Here is a 20180-nt window from a genome sequence, read left to right as displayed (position 1 = left end):
AGATTTTGTTGATAAAGTTGATGTGATAATACTAGATAGAAGAAGGGAATAAGCAAGTGAAGGAAGAGAGAGGAGAGACAGAGATCTAAAACTTAAGAGTCACACGAACTTTGTCAAAGTTTGTAATAAATTTTTTTATCAAAATATCATTATTTTTGAAAAGAAAGAAAAAAGAAAAGTAATATTTATGTGTTATTAGTGAAATGATTGTATTAATATCAGCACAAGTGAAAAGGTAATGTGGGCATGTGACATGTTCTTATGCTATTATTATGATCCCCACTTTGCAATGTTTGTGGTCATTTTTTTGTGTTTGCAAACCTAACTAATAGGATATTAATATGCACCATCACATCGTGTATCTCCTTTTTTACAAGGGTAACAAACTTCCTATTTTATGATATTTGAAGCACATAAGTTAGGAATATAGTAATAGTTGCATTTTGTAATATTTTAGTCAAATAATGAATAATTAATTATGTTGTTGACCTTAGATCGTTGTGCAGAGCGAAGTCGCCAACTTAGGGTGGGTTCTTTTGTGTAGATGGATATGGGGGAGAGTGTGAAGATGGATTTGTGTAGATTTAGGTGGATGGATATTTGTGTTTTTTTGAGTGGATTTAGAGGGTAAAGTGAGTAGATTTGGAGATAATTTTTATGAAAGTTAGTGAAAGATTTGATTGATGTGATAGATAAAATTATATGTTAAAATAGATATATTTATTAAGTTACCATAATATCCTTGTGTAAAAAAAAAGAATGATTTTGTAATTTGATGTTATAAAAATAATTATCATTAATTAATACGAATTAAAAAAATATTAAATTTATATAAAATTTTAAAATAAAATTAAATTAAATTTTTATGAATGTAAAAAAAAGTTAAAAAAATTTAAAAAAAAATGTCAAAAGAAGTTAAAAAAAAGGTAAAAAAAAAAAAAAAATCAACGACACCGGTGTCGTAACCGGTGTCGCCCTTTGTAAACACAAGGCACCGGTTACGTAACCGGTGCCATTACTCCACACAACACCACACTAACCAGCGAGGGCAAAATGGAGGGTAAAATGGGAAAATGACCATCTTTATTCTCTAATCTTCTCATAAAAGGGTGGATGGAAAAATGCACACATCCCTCAAATCGGCGCTCTCTAATCAGCTTCAATACATACAATGGAACACGATAAATTTTACAATCTGCGCTCCCTAATTCACATTAACAGTACTATCCCTACAAACGAACATGCCCTTAACCCCACTCTTAACTCAAGGTATTCAATGGGCCAATACTATTCCACCCCCCACAAAAAAGAAAATTACTATATTATACAATATATTTACTAATCAACTAACGCAACAACTTTTTAAGAAATTATACTTTTTATCTATTCATACTTTTTATCTAATTGCAGTATATACTCTGAAATGGTGGGGGCACCACCGACAACTTATGTTAAACTATATTTGCATATTAAGAAACTTGTTAAGATTCCAAAAATATACACCTTTTTTTCTTTTTTACTGCTTGTAGCGTTGCCATTAATAGTTTTAAGCCCTGTGGGTATATACATAAAAAAGAAAGAGGTGAGTATATCAGAAGACAAAGAGATTTAGGACAAGATTAAGAAAAAGAAAAATCGAAATAAGTCAGTTTAGGAATAGAAATAAAAAATATTGAGAATTCAAAATATCATTAAGAGAGACGTTCGTTATATTAAATCGAAGGGTTAATTATGTTTTTCGTCCCCCTACTATTAGTGGTTTTTGGTTTTAGTCCCCCATCTAACGATTGATCCATTTCAGTCCCTCACCTTTTAAATTGCATGGAATTGGTCCCCGATTTTAAACTCCGTTAAATTGAATTGACACCTGGCTAACGGATGGCCACGTAAGGATCCCGTTTAAGGCTTTCTCTTCAATTACAATATTATGCACGTTTTGGTTAGACTGTAATAATGCTTTCAGCTCATGTGTTAATTAATTAAAGAAGTGTTGTTATAGTAGTAATGTTTTCAGTCACGTGTTCATTAATTAAAGAAGTATGGTTAAGTTAGTAATGTTTTCAGCTAACATTCTGCGAAAGTAAGCATAACCTTTGAAATTAGAAAGGGTTTTTTGCTAAAAACCCTAAACTTGAGGTGGTGAACGACGAAGTCGAAGTGGGTTGCACTCTGCGAAGGATACAGAAACTTCATTGACAGAGCGAAATCAAAGTGGTTTTGTGGTGATATTTGAACGACGAAATCAACATTGGTGAACTGAGGTAAGTTAAGTTGTATTGTTTACAAATTTTGTTTCGTTCATTGTTCGATTTACTCTGGTTTTGCTGTTATTAAAGTTTGATTGTTGTTGTTTTTGTTGGGTTTGTGCTTTATTTGAAATGTAGGGTTGCAAATGGGGTTTGCGGTGGCATTTCATCATATGGGTAGGTTTGAAAGGAATAGGGGATTGAAATATGTTGGCGGTGAAATCCACGTTGTGAAAGGGATCGATCCAGATTTTTGGTCTTTCTTTGAAGCATTAGGCATCGTGAAGGAGTTTAAATACGCTGGCGATGTTAAACTGTGGTGGAAGGGTTCCAAAGAGAAGCTGTTAAACAATCTAAGATTATTGAGTGATGATAAGGAGGCATTAGCTTTGGCTAAGTATGCAGAGGAAAGGAACGAAGAGGTGGATATATATGTTCAACACATTCCTTGTCAGGCCGAAGTGGTGCATTTTATAACTGGTCCTGAATTGGATGAAGAATTCAGTCAGCCAAACGTGGGGGGTGAACAAGATGTGGTTCCTGATGCAGCTGTAGTGGATGAGGCACCTGAAGTGGTTGAGGTTGATGTTGCTGGTGAGCCTAGTTTGGTGAGTGAGGCAGCTGTAGGGGTTGAGGTTGATGTTGCTGGTGAGCCTAGTTGGGTGAGTGAGGCAGCTGTAGGGGTTCAGGCAGAAGTGATGGGTGAGGCAGAAGTGATGGGTCAGGGTGATGTGGTGACTGAGGTCCAAATGGAGGATGAGGCTCATGTGGATCCTGAGGCAGAATTGGGAGGGGTGGCAGAACGGGTGGTTGAGGCAGAAGTTAGGGGTGAGGAGGATGTTATATGTGAAGAGGTTGAGTCTGAAAATGATGAAGGGGCTGGTGCAGACAAACTGGATGATAGTGAAGAAGAAAGGGTGGCAGATGATGATGATGGATTTGGTGTAGATATTCAGCCACCCGTGAGAAAACTTGGAGCTGTTTTGGATAGGTGGAAAGCAATGAAACGCAATCCAAGCACAGTGAGGACTAAAAAGGATGTTGGAGAAGGTTCATTTGTCACTAATGCTGAAATTGGAGTACATGACATAAGTGAGGAGTACGATACTGATGAGTTAGAGTCTGATGTGGATAGTGAGAATGGTATGGTTCGTGATGGGCCCAAATTTTCGAAGTACAGAGCAGAAGATATGACTAAAGACTTCAAGTTCAAATTGGGAATGAAATTTCGTTCTTTGAAGGAGTTTAAACAAGCATTGATGGAGCATAGTGTTTTGAATGGGAAAGAAGTACAATTTGTGAAGAATGATCAGAGGAGAGTCAGGGCTGTATGTAAAAAAAAAATGTGGTTTTTTAATCATGGTGAGTAAGGTTGGAGGTAGGGAAACATTTCAAGTTAAGACATTGGTTGGGCGTCACAGGTGTGGGAGGGTGTTTGGAAATAAAAATGCAAATAAGGACTGGATTGCGCAGGTTCTAATAGATAGATACATGAACGTAGGTGTCATGACAGTGTGTCAAATAATTGATGAAATCAAGAAGACATATAGTGTAGGCATTACTCCATGGAGGGCTGGAAAGGCAAAACAAATTGCAATGGACTGTTTGGTGGGGGATGGACAACGTCAATATGGTAGACTACATGATTATATTGCTGAATTAGTCAGGGTCAAGGCTGGAACTGTCAAGATCAAGATCAATCAACCCCAACCAAGTCTGCCACCAAGATTTGGCTGTTTTTACATGTGCTTAGCTGGCTTTAAGACTGGTTTCTTGGCTGGGTGTAGGCCTTTCATAGGTGTTGATGGTTGCCACTTGAAAACAGCATATGGTGGTCAACTTTTGGTTGCAGTGGGCAGGGACCCCAACGACCAATACTATCCATTAGCGTTTGCTGCAGTTGAGAATGAATGTAAAGAGACATGGAGATGGTTCCTAACACTATTGCTGGAGGATATTGGAGATGTTGCAGATCATCGTTGGGTATTCATCTCAGACCAACAGAAGGTAATTTAGATAACATAAAATTTTCCTTTAGACACACACAATTAATTGACTGTTTCCCTCTGATTAATAACTATTGTATTTTGCAGGGACTTATGTCTGTGTTTGATGAAATTTTGAATGGTGTAGAGCATCGTTTCTGTTTGAGGCACCTGTACAGCAATTTCAAGAAGAAATTTGGTGGTGGGGTGGTAATCAGAGATCTTATGATGGGGGCAGTAAAGGCTACTTTTTACGCAGCCTGGGAGAAAAAAATGGGTGAGTTAAGAAACATCAACCCTGAAGCATATAATTGGTTAGTTGCCATTCCTAGAAGTTCATGGTGTAAACATGCATTCAGCATTTACCCTAGATGTGATGTTTTAATGAATAACTTGTCTGAATCATTCAACAGTACAATTTTATTGGCTAGAGATAAACCAATCATTAGTATGATGGAATGGATTAGATCATACACAATGAGTAGATTTGCTACACTTAGGGAAAAGCTGAATGCATATAATGGTAATGTAATGCCTAAGCCTAAAAAAAGACTTGATAGGGAGGTGGAAAAAAGTGGGAACTGGCTTCCAGTATGGGCAGGGGGTTCTAAGTTTGAAGTCACTCAGGGGTTCACTATGGAGAAATTTGTAGTTGATCTAAGTAAGCATAGTTGCACTTGTTACTTTTGGGATTTGGTAGGTATTCCTTGTAGACATGATGTGGCTGCTATTAACTATAAGATAGAAAATCCTGAGGCATACGTGCATCCATGCTACAAAAGACAAGCTTATCATGCTTGCTATAGCCCAGAAATCACCCCTATAAATGGACAACAACTATGGCCCAGAAGCAATGAACCTGAATTGTTCCCACCCATATACAAAACACCACCTGGCAGGCCAAAAAAACTTAGAAGAAGGGAAGCAGATGAAAATGTGAGTCATTCAAAACTTTCAAAGAAGAATCTGATCATGAAGTGTAGTAGATGCAACCAAATAGGACATAATATCAGAAGCTGTAGAAGGGGGATGAGATTCAGAAAGGTAATTGAGTAATGTTCTTTACTTCTTATTGATTTCTGTTTTGGAAATTATAGATCTGAAATTTAAAAACATACTGAATGGACAGGGAAACACACAACGCACTCCAACTGCCACTGCAGCTACCAACGTTGCTGGACCATCAAACCAAAGCTGCAGTAGAAGGACATCCACACCCATAGTTGCTGCAAACGTGAATGAAGGTGAAAGAGCACCAAGAACACAACGAAGGAGCAGGGCAGCACAAAGGAGCAGGGCAGCACAACCATTAGGGTCTCAAGCTAGTAGTAGTACAACTTGTGCACAACCCACGTGAAAATGAATGAAGATTCCAACTTTTTCTTGCTTTTTTAAATGCATCTGTAATTAATCAAGACAGCTATAACGTTGGGCATAGTGATAGTGGACCAATATTTTGTTTTGGAGAAGTGCTATTGTAGTTAAAGTTATGGACCACATGCCTGGACCACTTTTTGCATTATTTTGCATTATTGTATTCAATCAAAGCAAATACTGTCCTTGTTGTTTTGGACCACTTGTCTGCCATTATTGATCAATGAAACGCGTAGGATTACTGTTTATTCATTCCAAATTTAATTGTCATACTATGAGAATTGGTAAAACACAAAGTTGGAGAAAATTGGGGACACCGTTTCGTACTTTCATATTCTTTTAATCACGAAAATAGGAAAATTGAGCAAACAGGAATTGGTAAAACCCACTGTCATAGTGTCAAATAACATCACGCATGACAAATTGGAGTAATATTCTGATATTGTAACCACCAAGCTTAATACATTCCAAGTTTAGTACACCAAACATGCCTAACACAACATTAACCACCAACTTTAATAAATTCCTAATCACTGCTACAAATACCTAATACATTCCTAATTACAATTAACCTTCAACAACACCATAATAACCACAACAACAGTTGCAACCCACGAAAAAACGAATAAAAGTTGAAGAAATTTTCCAATGTTCTTCTCTTGTTGCAATTTCTTCTTCAGCTTGTCATTTTTCTTTATCAACTCCATTATCACTTTGTCCTTTTCCTCCTTTTCTAAGCAACAAACTTTGTCTTCTTCAACAGTTTTTCCTCCGCTCGATTCCAGTTCAGAGTCTTTCCCTTCAAACGTTGATTCCGACTCATTAACCCATTCAAAATAATTACAATTGGAATTCGACTGCACAGAAAAGGAAACGATTACAAAGAAAAGCAAATGAAGGTCGAAAATAACTTAAGGAATTTCTCACTTACAGCCCAATTCCTACACCTCCAAAATAATCTGCCTTTGTTCTTCACAGTACTTGCCTTTAGAAGCAACAATTTCTCCCCACACCCACACACTTTCGATGCCATTTCTGAAGAGGACGCACAACTTCGCCATATTTTCGAACCACTACTCCTCTGCGTACAATCAAATCCTTTGGTTCCGCTATTCATCACTGTTTTAGGGTGCAATCCGCTATTCTCCCCACACCCACACACGTTCGATGCGATTTTCAATCCTCTACGTGCAATCCGCTGTTTCTCAAATTTATCCAATTTTAGGGTTTCATAACATACCCCCAAACGTGCATAATATTGTAATTGAAGAGAAAGCCTTAAACGGGATCCTTACGTGGCCATCCGTTAGCCAGGTGTCAATTCAATCTAACGGAGTTTAAAATCAGGGACCAATTCCATGCAATTTAAAAGGTGAGGGACTGAAATGGATCCATCGTTAGATGGGGGACTAAAACCAAAAAACACTAATAATAGGGGGACGAAAAACATAATTAACCCTAAATCGAAAGATGGATTAAGTGAGATCGATAGAGAAGTTGAGACATACGGTAACTACGGTAAAATATAAATTTAAGAGATATAACTGATATTAGGATGTTATTGCAAATCATATAATTTTCTTTTATTTAGTTTGACTTAACTCCTAGAAAATGGTGGAAAAATATAAATTGGTTGTTTATATGCAAAAAAAAAAAATGACAAATTATATTTATAATACAAATGGTTTGAGAATGTCATAAAAAGAACAATGGCTAATTCAGTAATGATATTTGTTGTAATTTTGGTCTCCACTCTTGTAAAAAAAAATTACCAATTTTTGTTCTACCTTGATAATTTATATTTCTGTATTTATATTTTTTGAAGTTTCTCAAACATTTCCACTTTAATCAAGTTCCATATCTTCACCGTTCTCGTTCAACTTCTACTTCTTCATCTCTGTACACAACATCATCTCTATTCTCACCGTTTTTACCCATCTAAAACATTTTTTCCCAAACAAACAGGATGTGATCGATGTGTTTCTCTTATCACCAAGAGGTTTTATTATATACCATTTTGTTGAAAAAATATTTTACATTCATTTCCATAAAGTACATACTAAATAGTTTATAATTTAATATAGAAACTAAAAACAATTTTTAATAATAGTTTGATAATGAAAAACATATTTAATCTTTATTTTTTTAATAAATAATTAAAATGAAAAGGAGAGCAAAAATAATTTTGCCGATAAAAAAAGTGAATTTTTACTAGTTGATTCTCTTTCTATTTAAAAGAGGAAATTAAGATAATAAATAATAAGACATTTTAAAATAAAATAAATAATTTATTTACGCCCTGTTTCATCTTCCTACATTACTGATAAATCTGATCAAAACTTTGGGAGTGAATTTTGCATACAAATAGCATGCTATGCTACCTTCATGAAGTCAGTATGATAAAATTAATTCGTCACATTCACATATTCCGTATTAAGGTACGTCAAATTATTTAATGATACCCAGTAACGTAGGGTACCCTGCTACAATGCACGTACCTTCTGTTCTCCATCTATTTATAATAAAATTTTACAATATTTTTTACAATTCACTTTTTCTCTTATCTTTCTTCTTTTCATCATTTGTTGTTTTCTCTTTCTTTAAGAAATGTATTGAAATTAAATACATCTTCATTATAATAAGTTTATATATATTATGAATATTTACTTATAAAAAGTTTGATTAGAATGGCTACTGCTGACACTGAAAAGAAAAGGTCAGGAGGTTAAAATTATGGAAAAATAGCACCGACAAGCAACCCAGAATTGGTTGAATCAAATTTGAGAGAGGCCAATAAAATTATACAACGTCAAGTACTATACAAAAACTTTACTATAATATAAGCCAATCAAATTATTTCACTAAATTGCAGTTGAACGGTTCCTTGAATTGATTTTCCTGTTTGGTAAACAGAGAAGGCAAAATTAAGAGCAATCTGATTAGTGAAGGTGCATCCTACATTTTGAGCAACCATCTTATTTTTCTTATGAGATTAATTAATAAAAGTGTGGGACAGGGCAATTCCAAGTCAAAAAATGTACTTGTAAAACTTCTTCACAAGCCCAACGACTCAGCAAAATCTAACTACCAAGTCCACCATTATATCCTTCACAAGATGGAGCGGTTTAACAAACATACTAACGTAATCCTCAATATAAGTCAATTCACATTCCCTCTCACATATTCTCTCATGGGAAACCAAATAGCCACAGATCATGCCACCGCCAAAATCATCTACTGGGATGGTTCCGTTCAAGAGTTTCACCAATCGTTAACGGTGGCGGAGCTCATGATGGAGCACCCACAACAGGTTGTGCTTGATTTTCACTCCGCCGTCAACCAGAAAAGGCCAACGCCGCTTCCGGCAGACCAAAAGCTCGAGATGAAGAAAACCTACGTGATGGTTCCGGTGAAGCAAGGGAAGCCTGTGGGGTTGAGCACCGAGGATAGTCGCCGCATTCTCTTCATCGTTAACTCTGCTCTGTGTTCCAAGTTTTTTGTTTCTTCTTCGGGGTTTCTTCCTTGGCTTGCAGGGTTGTTCCGATCTGAGAGAGGGGTTGCAGTGTTGCAGGAAAAAGAAATGGAGAACGCCGAAGAAAAGTACGGTTTTTGTGAGTTTTTGCCGGAGATGGCGGAAGGGAGACCGGAGTATTTGAGTAGGCAGTTGTCGGGAAAAGGTTGGAAACCTAGTTTGGACACCATTAAAGAGAAGAAGGTTAACACAAAAGTATCTCGTTGGTTACTGTTCCTCAAAACCTTCACTGCAGCAAAGATTTAGATTTTATTATATTCTGTCACATTCAGTGAGTGTTGGTTTATGTGGGCATGGCTTGTGTTATGTATGTGTATATCTCGCGGTGAATTAGTTTGTAAAACTGATGTTTGAAGGAGATGAAGCCTGTTCTGTTTAGATGTTATCAAAATCTAGCAAGACTTACAAAATGTGACCTCCTATCATATAAACTATCAGATCTTCTATACAATAGTTTATTTTTGTTCTAATTTAAGTTAGAATATGTATTTATACTATTAACCAACATAGATTGAACTGCTGCTTTTTTTTTTTTAAATTACCAAAAATTAATTTAGGTGATTGAATGCAAGTAAAAGAATGTTAATCAAATTATTTAACTGCGTAGACGAATTAAAATAGATGTGAGTCAAATTAGGAAAATTGAGTTGGATAACTCACGATTTCTCCTAGAAGCAACAAGCAATGCCGCACCACGTCGTACGTAATTTCATATAACTAGTGCATTTGTCACTTTGCATTACTTGTTTGATATAATAATGTTGATGACATTTGTTTAACAATAGTATGATGTTAATGTTATTTGTTAAAAACAAATACAATGTTCATGTTAATATATACACGAATATTATACTTTTACCTTCACGCTATTCAAATTTCTTTTTCTTAAATTACTTTTAAAATTTATCCTTATTTTTAGAAAATAGTATTCTTTATTTATAGAATATTAGAAAAGTGAACTAGAATAAAAAAGGAGGTAAAATAATTTGTGTTCTCTCTCTTATTACTTTATTGCATGAATAGATAATGTGATAATATATGTTCATGTCGGTTGAGACCTAAATTGATACTCAAAAATAAATATTAAATATTCAAAAATCGACCTAAACTTTATGGTTCTATATATATTTTATATTTAGTTTAAATTTTATTAACATACAAAATATCTTATATATTATTATTATCTTTGTAGTATCAAAGACTATATATATAAGTAATTTTTATCTTTTGTTATTATCCTTGTAATTATGTTGTTCTCGTGTTATAGGAGAGTAAAAAAATCTATAACGTATTTTTCTATCAATAAAATGCTAATTCTCATTACCAACGAACCAAAATATTTTGGTTTAAAGGTAGTCATAAATTTTGAGTGAAGAAGTTCTAAATGTTTTTGTTTTCGAAAAAAAATACTCAATTTTTTATTAGAACAAATTGGCGTCTACCGTAGAATCTCATTAAAACTTAATACCAACTGCACTCAATGAAGAATCAATGACTTCTAGTAATAAATTAAGTGTCTTTTATCAAAAACAAAAACAATCAAAATCTTTTTCAAAGTTTATAAGTACATCAAAACCAAAATAGTTTTATCTTTTAGTTTTATAAGTACATCAAAGCCAAAATATATATATATATATATATATATATATATATATATATATATATATAAAATATTATTTGGATTTAGTATATTTATTTAGATCCTTTGTAAAATAGAAAAGAGTTAAACAAAGGTTAAATTGTAAAGAAAAAGAAATAAATTAAAAGGTAAAAGATAAAAAAATAATAAATGATAATTATAAAAATAATAAGAAGACGTAATAAGGAAAATATGATAGAAAACGAGATAAAAGAAAAAACATGATATATGTTTATGTTTAACTTTTTCCATGATAGTTCGCTTCTTAAATTTTTTTCTCTTATGCTTACACTGGTACACATTTTATTTTGTTTGGTTTTCGAAGAATTTTGTTTGAGTATGTATATTGACCCAAAATTTGGATGAAATAATCAAATTATTTCCGTCATTTAATTTATACCGTCAACTTGCAAACATTCTACATCAAGCCAAACTAAATAAAACCTAAAAAATGCAAATTGAGGAGGGATGTGATGCTTTCTGTAGAAAGCATTTTGATACCCTCATAAATCTTTTCTTTAGCCACAATAAGCTTTTAAGTATTCCGTCACTACATGATATGTCTTGTGTCCTTGAAAGTTAGATTTTTATAAATTGAATGTTTATAAATATATTTAAAAATAGATATATCATGTAAAATATAAATTATTAAATATTTTCAATAAAACAATACATCATATAGATAAAATGTGCAAAGTGAATGGTATAGGAAATAAAATAAAACGTAAAGTGACTAAAATAAAAAATTAATACAAATACATGAGAAAAGTAAAAAAATAAAAAGATAAATACTTAAATGTAATAAAGTTAAAGAAAAAAAATCGCATCTCATCCAATGAATCCAGAACTTTTCAAACTATTCCAGATGCATCGTACCACGCTTAATCAATTGTACTTATCAAATTGATTTGCTTGATTCATTTTGAGCTAAAGCTACACTTTTTTTAGTTAAAGCAATCAACCCAGTTTTTACATCTTTGGTCTAAGGTACCAAATATTGTTTATACAACTTTTTGATCAAACTCGTGCAACTTTATGTATACGTCATACCCTCGTTAACTTTTTTTTTTCTTTTGCGCAGCATTGTTTAATTCCTTGCACAAATCCTACCAAGGTCTTTGTCTTTGTGTTGGGCCATCTTAGCAACACTGATTGATTATGTGTAGAAGAAGTTGGACCCAGTTATTGCAAATATCATTTTGCGTATACGCCAAAGAACAACGTAGTCCCCAAGTGTATTTATGAATCATTTACCATGATGCTTAATTTGATTCCTGTTTTGGATTTTAGAGTATACCCAAAAGATCATCATTCATATGCATTTGAATCTGATATGAAAAGGTTGGTCCAACAGGTCAATAGTTCACCCTGACTTCAACCTGACTCTGAACTATGATTGTATGATGGTTCAGTTCCCGTGATTGTCTTTGTATTTTTCCTTTTCTCTTCCGTTTGTTGTTTGTTTATGTTTTGAAGACCCCCAGGATTCTGCAGTGAGTGACGAATCAATGAGTTAGCTAAAAGTCTGTGTTATGTAACCCATATTCAAATGTGTCATAGTCATGGACCACTTCCATCAAAACAAGATATTCCTAACAAGTCCATTGATGGATCTTTCCTTAAGAATATGGAAAAGACATCATTAATTATTTCTTTCTGTTGTTGTGTTAAGTCTAATACCCAGAAACAGGAGTGGATTGTATTTTACATCAAACTTTACATGATCCAAAACAAAGATTATTGTGAACAAAAATTAGAAGGACAAAAATGGGTCCAGTCACGGATAGAACCAGACAAGACTTTGGTAATACATTAAGGAGGTCTTCCCAAGAAAACCTAACCATTCTTCTCATTAATGTTCTGTTGCCACCAACTCACCACCAACACACAACACAAGTGGATATTTTCTTAATATATAAAATCCTCTGTCTACATGCTTCCACAGTAATACTCTTACACTCATCCTCAACTTCCACACAATTACCTAATTCCAACACCATGAAAGAACTTTTGCATATTTCTAACATTACTGGTGGATAGAGGCTGTTAAGTTCACAATCTCTATTATTAGCTTCTTCTAATCCAACCTATGTTTTCTTCATCCTTAATTTTCACTACGTTTGACTGATAACTCTACTTTTTCGGTGTCTGGATTTTTTATTAGTGTTATACTAATTACTCTTACCCACTTTTATAAAAGATTTGCGCAAAGTTAACATCTTAAAACTTAAAAGGGTCCTAACTATTAAGTCACTGAATCTCAGCAAAAATGTTTAACATTACGTGTCTTTCACCGGTTAACATCTTAGAACTTAAAAGGGTCATAATTAAGTCACTGAATCTCGGCAAAAAGTTTAACATTACGTGTCTTTCACTCTTTCGATTCATTTGATGTTGCAGCAACTATGTCAATTATTAATTCTGAATATGGGACATTTGGCAGAGAAAAACTTTGTTCATTACGTGATAACTGCAGCTTCCTTTTCTATTTTTTTTTTGTGCCAGACCAACTACACTTTGTACTTACATTACTCATAAAGCATAATCTATCTTTGGACATTGTATCAGATAATCATTTTCTGAGCCAAAATAATTTGTACTTGCCAGGTATGTGACAATAAAACGAAACAATGAAAAACATTACCTACAAAAAGAAGATATTAGATCCCACTTGCCACATATCAGTTCATACCTACTAATAAAAATATATACAATAAAAAGTGACAATTACACCGTCATTATTTAAATAGACTTGGACGGTTTTCACATAACCTAAATCTTTGATGTTTTAACTAAATAGCTCGTTTTTCAAAGATTCTTAACTTGTTCAACGAATGACTTTAACTTCAATCGATTTGTCCAACCCTATAGATATGATATATATGAAATAGGTCATAGACTTCTCATGAAAAAAGGTTGACCCAATTTCAACCCTATTTACACCATTACAATAATTAAAAATCAATTCAAACTTAACAATAATTCCTACAGAACATATAGTTACAAATCAAATCATTCTATAAACAGGAAATTATTCATACAAAACTAAACCTACTTTTTTCTTGAGATAAATTATACCTGTCCAGTAAATTTGTATACTCTCTTTCATCAAAAAATTATAAAATAGTGAACCACAACATTAACTAAACTAAGTAACGGTGCGATTAAAGGAAGAAGGAGAAGGAAATGATAATATAGTACTAAAAGATGTTGTAATGCGTATGTGACATAGAAGGAACACTTTCCTTTATACCATGGTTGTCCGGGCGGTGAATTTGTGAGGTTGTTAACATGTTAAATGATGAACAGAGTGATATATATATATATATATATATATATATATATTTTGAGATGAAAAATAATTTTTTAACTACTAAATTTTAACAACTTTTTTTTATAATTTTAGGTGACATTTTGTAAGTGATTTTTCATTTCTTATTTTTTCATTCTCAATATTTCAAAATTATTTAAAAATAATACATCATATTATAACACAAAATTATCAAAATTTAATAATCAAAATATCGTTTTCTTAATAATCAAAATATCGTTTTCTTATCGAATCTCACCCGCAAACAAAAGTTGTTTGATGCCAATAATAATAATACCAGTAAGTAAAAAAAATACATAGTGGAAAATCCAATCATCAAATTTAAAGAGCCATCTACTAGCTTGGCCTCACTATTACGTCGTCATTATCATCCTACACTGTCATTTACATATTCCTCTCTCTCACGCGCGCACACACCCCTGTTGTGCTCTGTTGTATATATAATGTTCTAACCAATCTTCAACACTCACCTTTATTTCCTCTTTGCTGCAAATGTCTTCAACCTTCTCACCTCTAGTTGCTGTCTTTCTCCTCCTCTTTCTTCTCCGCTACACGTGTGAGGCACGTGAAGCATTCGCCTGCGACCCTAAAAATGCCGCCACCAAGAACTTACCGTTTTGCAAGGTCTCTGTGGCGATATCGGAGAGGGTGAAAGACCTTATCGGGAGGTTGACGCTTGAGGAGAAGGTTAGGCTTCTGGTGAACAATGCCGCGGCGGTTCCGCGGTTGGGGATGAAAGGGTACGAGTGGTGGTCGGAGGCACTGCACGGCGTTTCAAATGTGGGTCCTGGAGTCAAGTTTAATGCAGAATTCCCCGGCTCAACTAGTTTTCCCCAAGTCATCACCACCGCTGCTTCCTTCAACGTTTCACTCTGGGAGTCAATCGGACGGGTCAGATTTTCTTACCATAAATTTTACAATTACTATAATTAGCATTCACAAATTTGAAGAAGAAAATCGATTTTAATTATGAATGTAATCGGCATGCAATCACACCACCCAACACAACACTACACACTGAGGCAATAAAATTTCACACCCAAACAAATTTATCACATGTGATGGATTTTTAGTTGGCAAACATGTCTCTTCTATCTTGTTTGTGTATAATAAAGTGACAATAAAAAATTTAGGTCCCAATATAAATTGCATTTAAGATCATTTTGATATGTGATCCCACTTAAAGTGCTTGACTTTTCTTTTGGTCAGGGTTTGTTTTTTCCTCTAATTTTTTGCTGAGATTCAGTCAAGTTGTGTTGCCATCATATGCTACTTTTACCCTTTACTCATTCTCTTTGCCTTGGGCGCGCCAAATACTTAATATTCAGCTACTATACACGAGAAATCCCACAATTTTTGTTGTTCTACATAATAAATATTTTTTATTTTTAAAAGAATTGTACTTACATTAAAAATATAAATATAGAACCATAAGAATATAAATCATACCATGTCTGTATTAAAATCTAGTTTGTAAAAGTAATTTTAGAAATAACGTGACATAATAAAACATGTAAAATTAAAATAATTAAAGGGAGAATGGACCTTTGAATAGAATTATGCAGCAGCGTGCATTGTGCAGGGTGAGGGAGTCATTGATGTAATTAATGTTCACTTTTCACTCACGGACTAGATGTGGAAACTCCCGAGAATCTTTGCAGGCTGCTACATTGTCTTCCTATTGTTAGGGCGGAAAATTAAGTTTAACTTATTGTGATAAAATGGATATATAATATGAGATCTGTCCTATTATATTAGGTAAATTAGTTTAGTTTTTGGGTGATACAATTTTTCTAATATATTTTCTTAATATTGGTAACAGGATAAATTAAATAAATTTTGATACTATTTTAATAAATAATTTTAAGCAAAATTTATTTTTATAAGATTAACTAGTAAGAAGGATTTGTTATTAATATAAATTAGTTTTAAACTTATGTATAGTTTAGTGGATACATAAGATGTAATGGAGTGACTCTCACGATAAGGTTGTTTTTATCATCTTATAATAATTAAATGATTTAACTATATTAAGCAAAATAAATGCTTTCTTAACTATATTAAGCAAAATAAATGCTTTCTTTCAAACACAGTTGCTAATTACTAAAACTAGTTAATTTAAGTAATGACAATAAAATATAAAAGATAGTATGGATTGAAATTTATAAAAGAAAAGAGCATCACTTTCATTTAGTTTCTATAAATAATAATAAAATAAAAGTAATGATTATGATTCGTGATTAGACCGAGTATATAAAGGTGTTCCATGTAAAGAATAAAATAATCCGATTCCAAGAAAATAATGATTGGTTAAAATGTTTTGGTGAAAAAGATTGAATTTAATAGTAGTGATGGGTGATGGGTTTACTTCAACTTGCGTATCATTTGTCTGTAGGGACCTGTTTGGCTGTTCAGTGTCCCCTTTTACTAAGCCACTTGCAGCTAATAATGCCACTCCCAAGATAAAAAAAGAGAAAAAGAAAATCTTAGTGAAACACATTAATTTTGATTTAAACAAAAGGAAAGAGTATATGAACGTAGGGGTTAACGACGCAGGTTGTATCCGATGAGGCAAGGGCCATGTACAACGGTGGAACAGCAGGTCTCACCTATTGGAGCCCAAATGTTAACATTTTCAGGGACCCAAGGTGGGGCCGCGGACAGGAAACTCCCGGTGAGGACCCTGTGCTAGCCGGTATCTACGCTGCCAGTTACGTTAGAGGACTACAGGGAAACCACCCTAACCGGTTGAAGGTTGCAGCGTGTTGCAAACACTTCACGGCTTATGACCTCGATAATTGGAACGGCATGGATCGCTTCCACTTCAATGCACAGGTGACCGATCTTTAATTAGTTTTATGTGTTCAAATTTAATCCAGTTAATACTGTCATACATGGGACCGCCCCTTCAAAACAAATACAAATTATACTGCAGGTAAGTAAACAGGACATAGAGGATACATTCGACGTGCCATTCAGGATGTGTGTGAGCGAAGGGAAAGTAGCGAGCGTGATGTGTTCTTATAATCAAGTGAATGGGGTTCCAACTTGTGCGGACCCCAACCTCCTCAAGAACACACTTCGTGGCCTGTGGCAACTAGACGGGTGAGCCTACTTAATAATACTCATTCACTTTCAACTCTCTCAACTATTCATCTCATCAAAACCCTTTACTTTTCTGTGCCCAGGTACATTGTATCAGACTGTGACTCTGTTGGGGTGTTTTATAGTAATCAACATTATGCACCCACCCCAGAAGAAGCTGCTGCTGATGCCATTAAAGCAGGTCAGTCACTCTCTTTAACAACCCATATTATATACATCAAACATCTCATGCAACCCACAAAATTCAGATCAATTTTGTTTTTTCCCCATGTCACAGGTTTGGATTTAGACTGTGGTCCCTTCCTGGCCGTGCACACGCAGGATGCTGTGAAAAAAGGCTTGCTAAGCGAAGCTGACGTGGACGGGGCCCTGGTTAATACACTAACGGTCCAGATGAGGTTAGGGATGTTTGATGGAGAGCCATCGGCCCAAGAATATGGTAAATTGGGCCCAAATGACGTGTGCAAACCGGCCCATCAACAGCTAGCTCTTGAAGCTGCAACACAAGGAATTGTCCTTCTTAAAAACACTGGCCCCGTTTTGCCTCTCTCCCAACACCGTCATCGTACCGTGGCTGTCATCGGGCCCAATTCCAAGGCCACTGTTACAATGATTGGAAACTACGCTGGTAAAGTCCATCTTCTCCCATAACTTTTAGGAAAAGAAAATGCTATGTATCTAATATCAATATGAATGCTCTCATAGGTATTGCTTGTGGATACACCAGCCCCTTACAAGGAATAGGAAGATATGCCAGGACTATTCATCAGTTGGGTTGTGAAAACGTAGCTTGTAAGAATGACAACCTTTTCGGGCCCGCTATAAACGCAGCCCGTCAAGCGGATGCAACCGTTCTAGTTATGGGCCTGGACCAGTCCATCGAAGCTGAAACAGTGGACAGGACTGGCTTGCTTTTGCCGGGGCGTCAACAAGACCTCGTTTCAAAAGTGGCAGCTGCCTCAAAGGGACCAACCATTCTGGTCCTAATGTCTGGTGGGCCTGTTGACATCACTTTTGCGAAAAACAACCCTCGGATCGTGGGCATCCTCTGGGCCGGTTATCCTGGCCAAGCGGGCGGTGCCGCCATTGCAGATATAGTGTTTGGAACATCTAGCCCAGGGGGAAAGCTTCCGATGACGTGGTACCCAGAAGAATACCTGAGAAAGTTGCCGATGACGAAGATGGCAATGCGAGGAAGTGAATCAGCAGGGTACCCAGGAAGAACGTATAGGTTCTACAAGGGTGAAGTGGTGTATCCATTTGGGCACGGGCTAACTTACACTCACTTTGTTCACACACTGGCAAGTGCCCCCACAGTGGTGTCAGTTCCCGTGAACGGTCACCGGCGTTCGAATGGCAGCGACATTTCCAACAGAGCAATCAGAGTGACGCATGCGCGGTGCGACAACCTCTTCATCACCCTTCAGGTGGACGTTAAAAACGTGGGGTCGAGAGATGGGACACACACGTTGGTGGTGTTCTCTGCTCCACCTGCAGCTGGTGGGCATTGGGCACTGGAGAAGCAACTCGTGGCCTTCCACAAAGTCCATGTTCCTGCGAAGGCTCAACACAGAGTTGGAGTCCATATTCACGTCTGCAAGCTCCTGAGTATAGTGGATAAGTCTGGGATCAGGAGAATCCCGTTGGGCCTACACAGTTTTAACATCGGTGACGTTAAACATTCCGTCTCACTTCAAGCTGCAGCACTCGGGATCATCAAGTCCTGATTTTTTACCTCATTGATTATCTCTGCCCTTCATGCCACGTACATACATTGAACCTTCCTTCTAAGGACCCATCATTATTCAGAGACAAATGTTGATAAACATGGACTCAAGACGATACGTACGTGTTAGATATTATTCATCTATCACACTCAAATAACGCCGTAGGATTCATTCCATTTTGATGAGAGATTAAGCAAATCAACTCTACTCTCCACTTTTAGGAATTTTACTTTTGTGTTACCGTGTTATCAATAGGAATAGTTTTCTCTTTGTAATTCTAATTTCCCCCTCTTTGGTAATAATCAGATCGAGTTCATAATCCGTAATCATTTCTAAACAAACCAAAAAAAAAAAATGGGACATAAAAGTGTATGACTAAATTTTTTATTTCTACTAATCGTAGTTCTCATATTCACACTTTTATCAATAGTATAATAATTATGAGACCGAAGAGATTCTTATGTGAGTGAGATTAAAAGGGAGTGGCCAAGAAGGCAAAATCATGTGCAACAATAATGTTGCACTTGATGAGCGAAGCTGGAATGAGGGTGTCTGTTGGGCCAATAAAACATAGCCAACAAAAAAAAAACACAAAAGACGGCTTTGAGAACTGAAAAATGGCATTGATGTTGACATGGTTAGATCGAATGTTGTGCATCCACAACAATAATGGTTGATGAGCTCTCACAAAACCAACCATACCAAAGCATCAGCGTCCCCATGTTTCATATTCGTGAATCTCAGATTCATGTTTCAAATTCGAGAAGCATCAGCGCAGAAAACAGCTAAATGAAGAAAATAATTGTTTGGTTTCAAGATAAACGCAATAATGTTTTACTCTTTTTAATTTGATTGAAAATACAATACTAATATCATAATACTCCACATATACTTTGTTAATGTATTTTTGTTTATATTATACTTTTATTTCATACTATTATACACAATAATAGCATTGGCAATGGGTTTAAGTAGGAATATGTTTGTTTGGGGTAAACAAAAGGAATAAACGGAGGGAAGAGGAAGCAAAGTAGGAATCTGTGAGAAAGAGCTTTTTCACTCTCCGATCCATGTCATGACACTGTTCTAAGGACAATGAGAAAAAACATAAAAATTAAAAAAAGAAAGAAAGAAAGAAAGCAATGTGTAGAGCAGAAGTGTACAAATTACAGCACAGCACAGCATTACAAATGTTGACGCTTACTTTTGGCCTTCATGTTTCCAATTATTGGGAGATACGG

At 35.2% G+C, this 20180-nt stretch overlaps 3 protein-coding genes and 1 pseudogene across 3 annotated transcripts; all 4 read left to right on the top strand.

Annotated features, from left to right (window-relative positions):
• The first annotated feature begins 2392 nt into the window (after positions 1-2392).
• LOC146889004 (uncharacterized) lies at positions 2393-4262 on the top strand (annotated as a pseudogene).
• An 83-nt stretch (positions 4263-4345) lies between these two features.
• On the top strand, positions 4346-5457 carry LOC114165477 (uncharacterized). The gene has a single exon (XM_085670352.1). The coding sequence runs from the start codon at positions 4346-4348 to the stop codon at positions 5285-5287; it is 942 nt and encodes a 313-aa protein (XP_085526478.1). The 3' UTR covers positions 5288-5457.
• Positions 5458-8591: 3134 nt separating this feature from the next.
• On the top strand, positions 8592-9638 carry LOC114194927 (uncharacterized). Its single transcript, XM_028085332.2, has one exon. It carries the CDS (start codon positions 8592-8594, stop codon positions 9381-9383), a length of 792 nt encoding a protein of 263 aa, XP_027941133.2. The 3' UTR covers positions 9384-9638.
• A 4861-nt stretch (positions 9639-14499) lies between these two features.
• Positions 14500-19265, top strand: LOC114196284 (putative beta-D-xylosidase 2). Its single transcript, XM_028086883.2, has 6 exons — positions 14500-14998; positions 16664-16942; positions 17043-17212; positions 17296-17393; positions 17490-17840; positions 17918-19265. The coding sequence occupies exons 1-6, from the start codon at positions 14600-14602 to the stop codon at positions 18937-18939; spliced, it is 2319 nt and encodes a 772-aa protein (XP_027942684.2). The 5' UTR covers positions 14500-14599; the 3' UTR covers positions 18940-19265.
• Positions 19266-20180: the final 915 nt, after the last annotated feature.

Source organism: Vigna unguiculata, chromosome 1 (genome assembly GCF_037176805.1).
Source record: "Vigna unguiculata cultivar grain cowpea cultivar isolate G323 ecotype 2 chromosome 1, ASM3717680v1, whole genome shotgun sequence".
In the NCBI taxonomy this organism is placed as follows: domain Eukaryota; kingdom Viridiplantae; phylum Streptophyta; class Magnoliopsida; order Fabales; family Fabaceae; genus Vigna; species Vigna unguiculata.
This window is presented reverse-complemented; position numbering and strand designations above follow the sequence as displayed.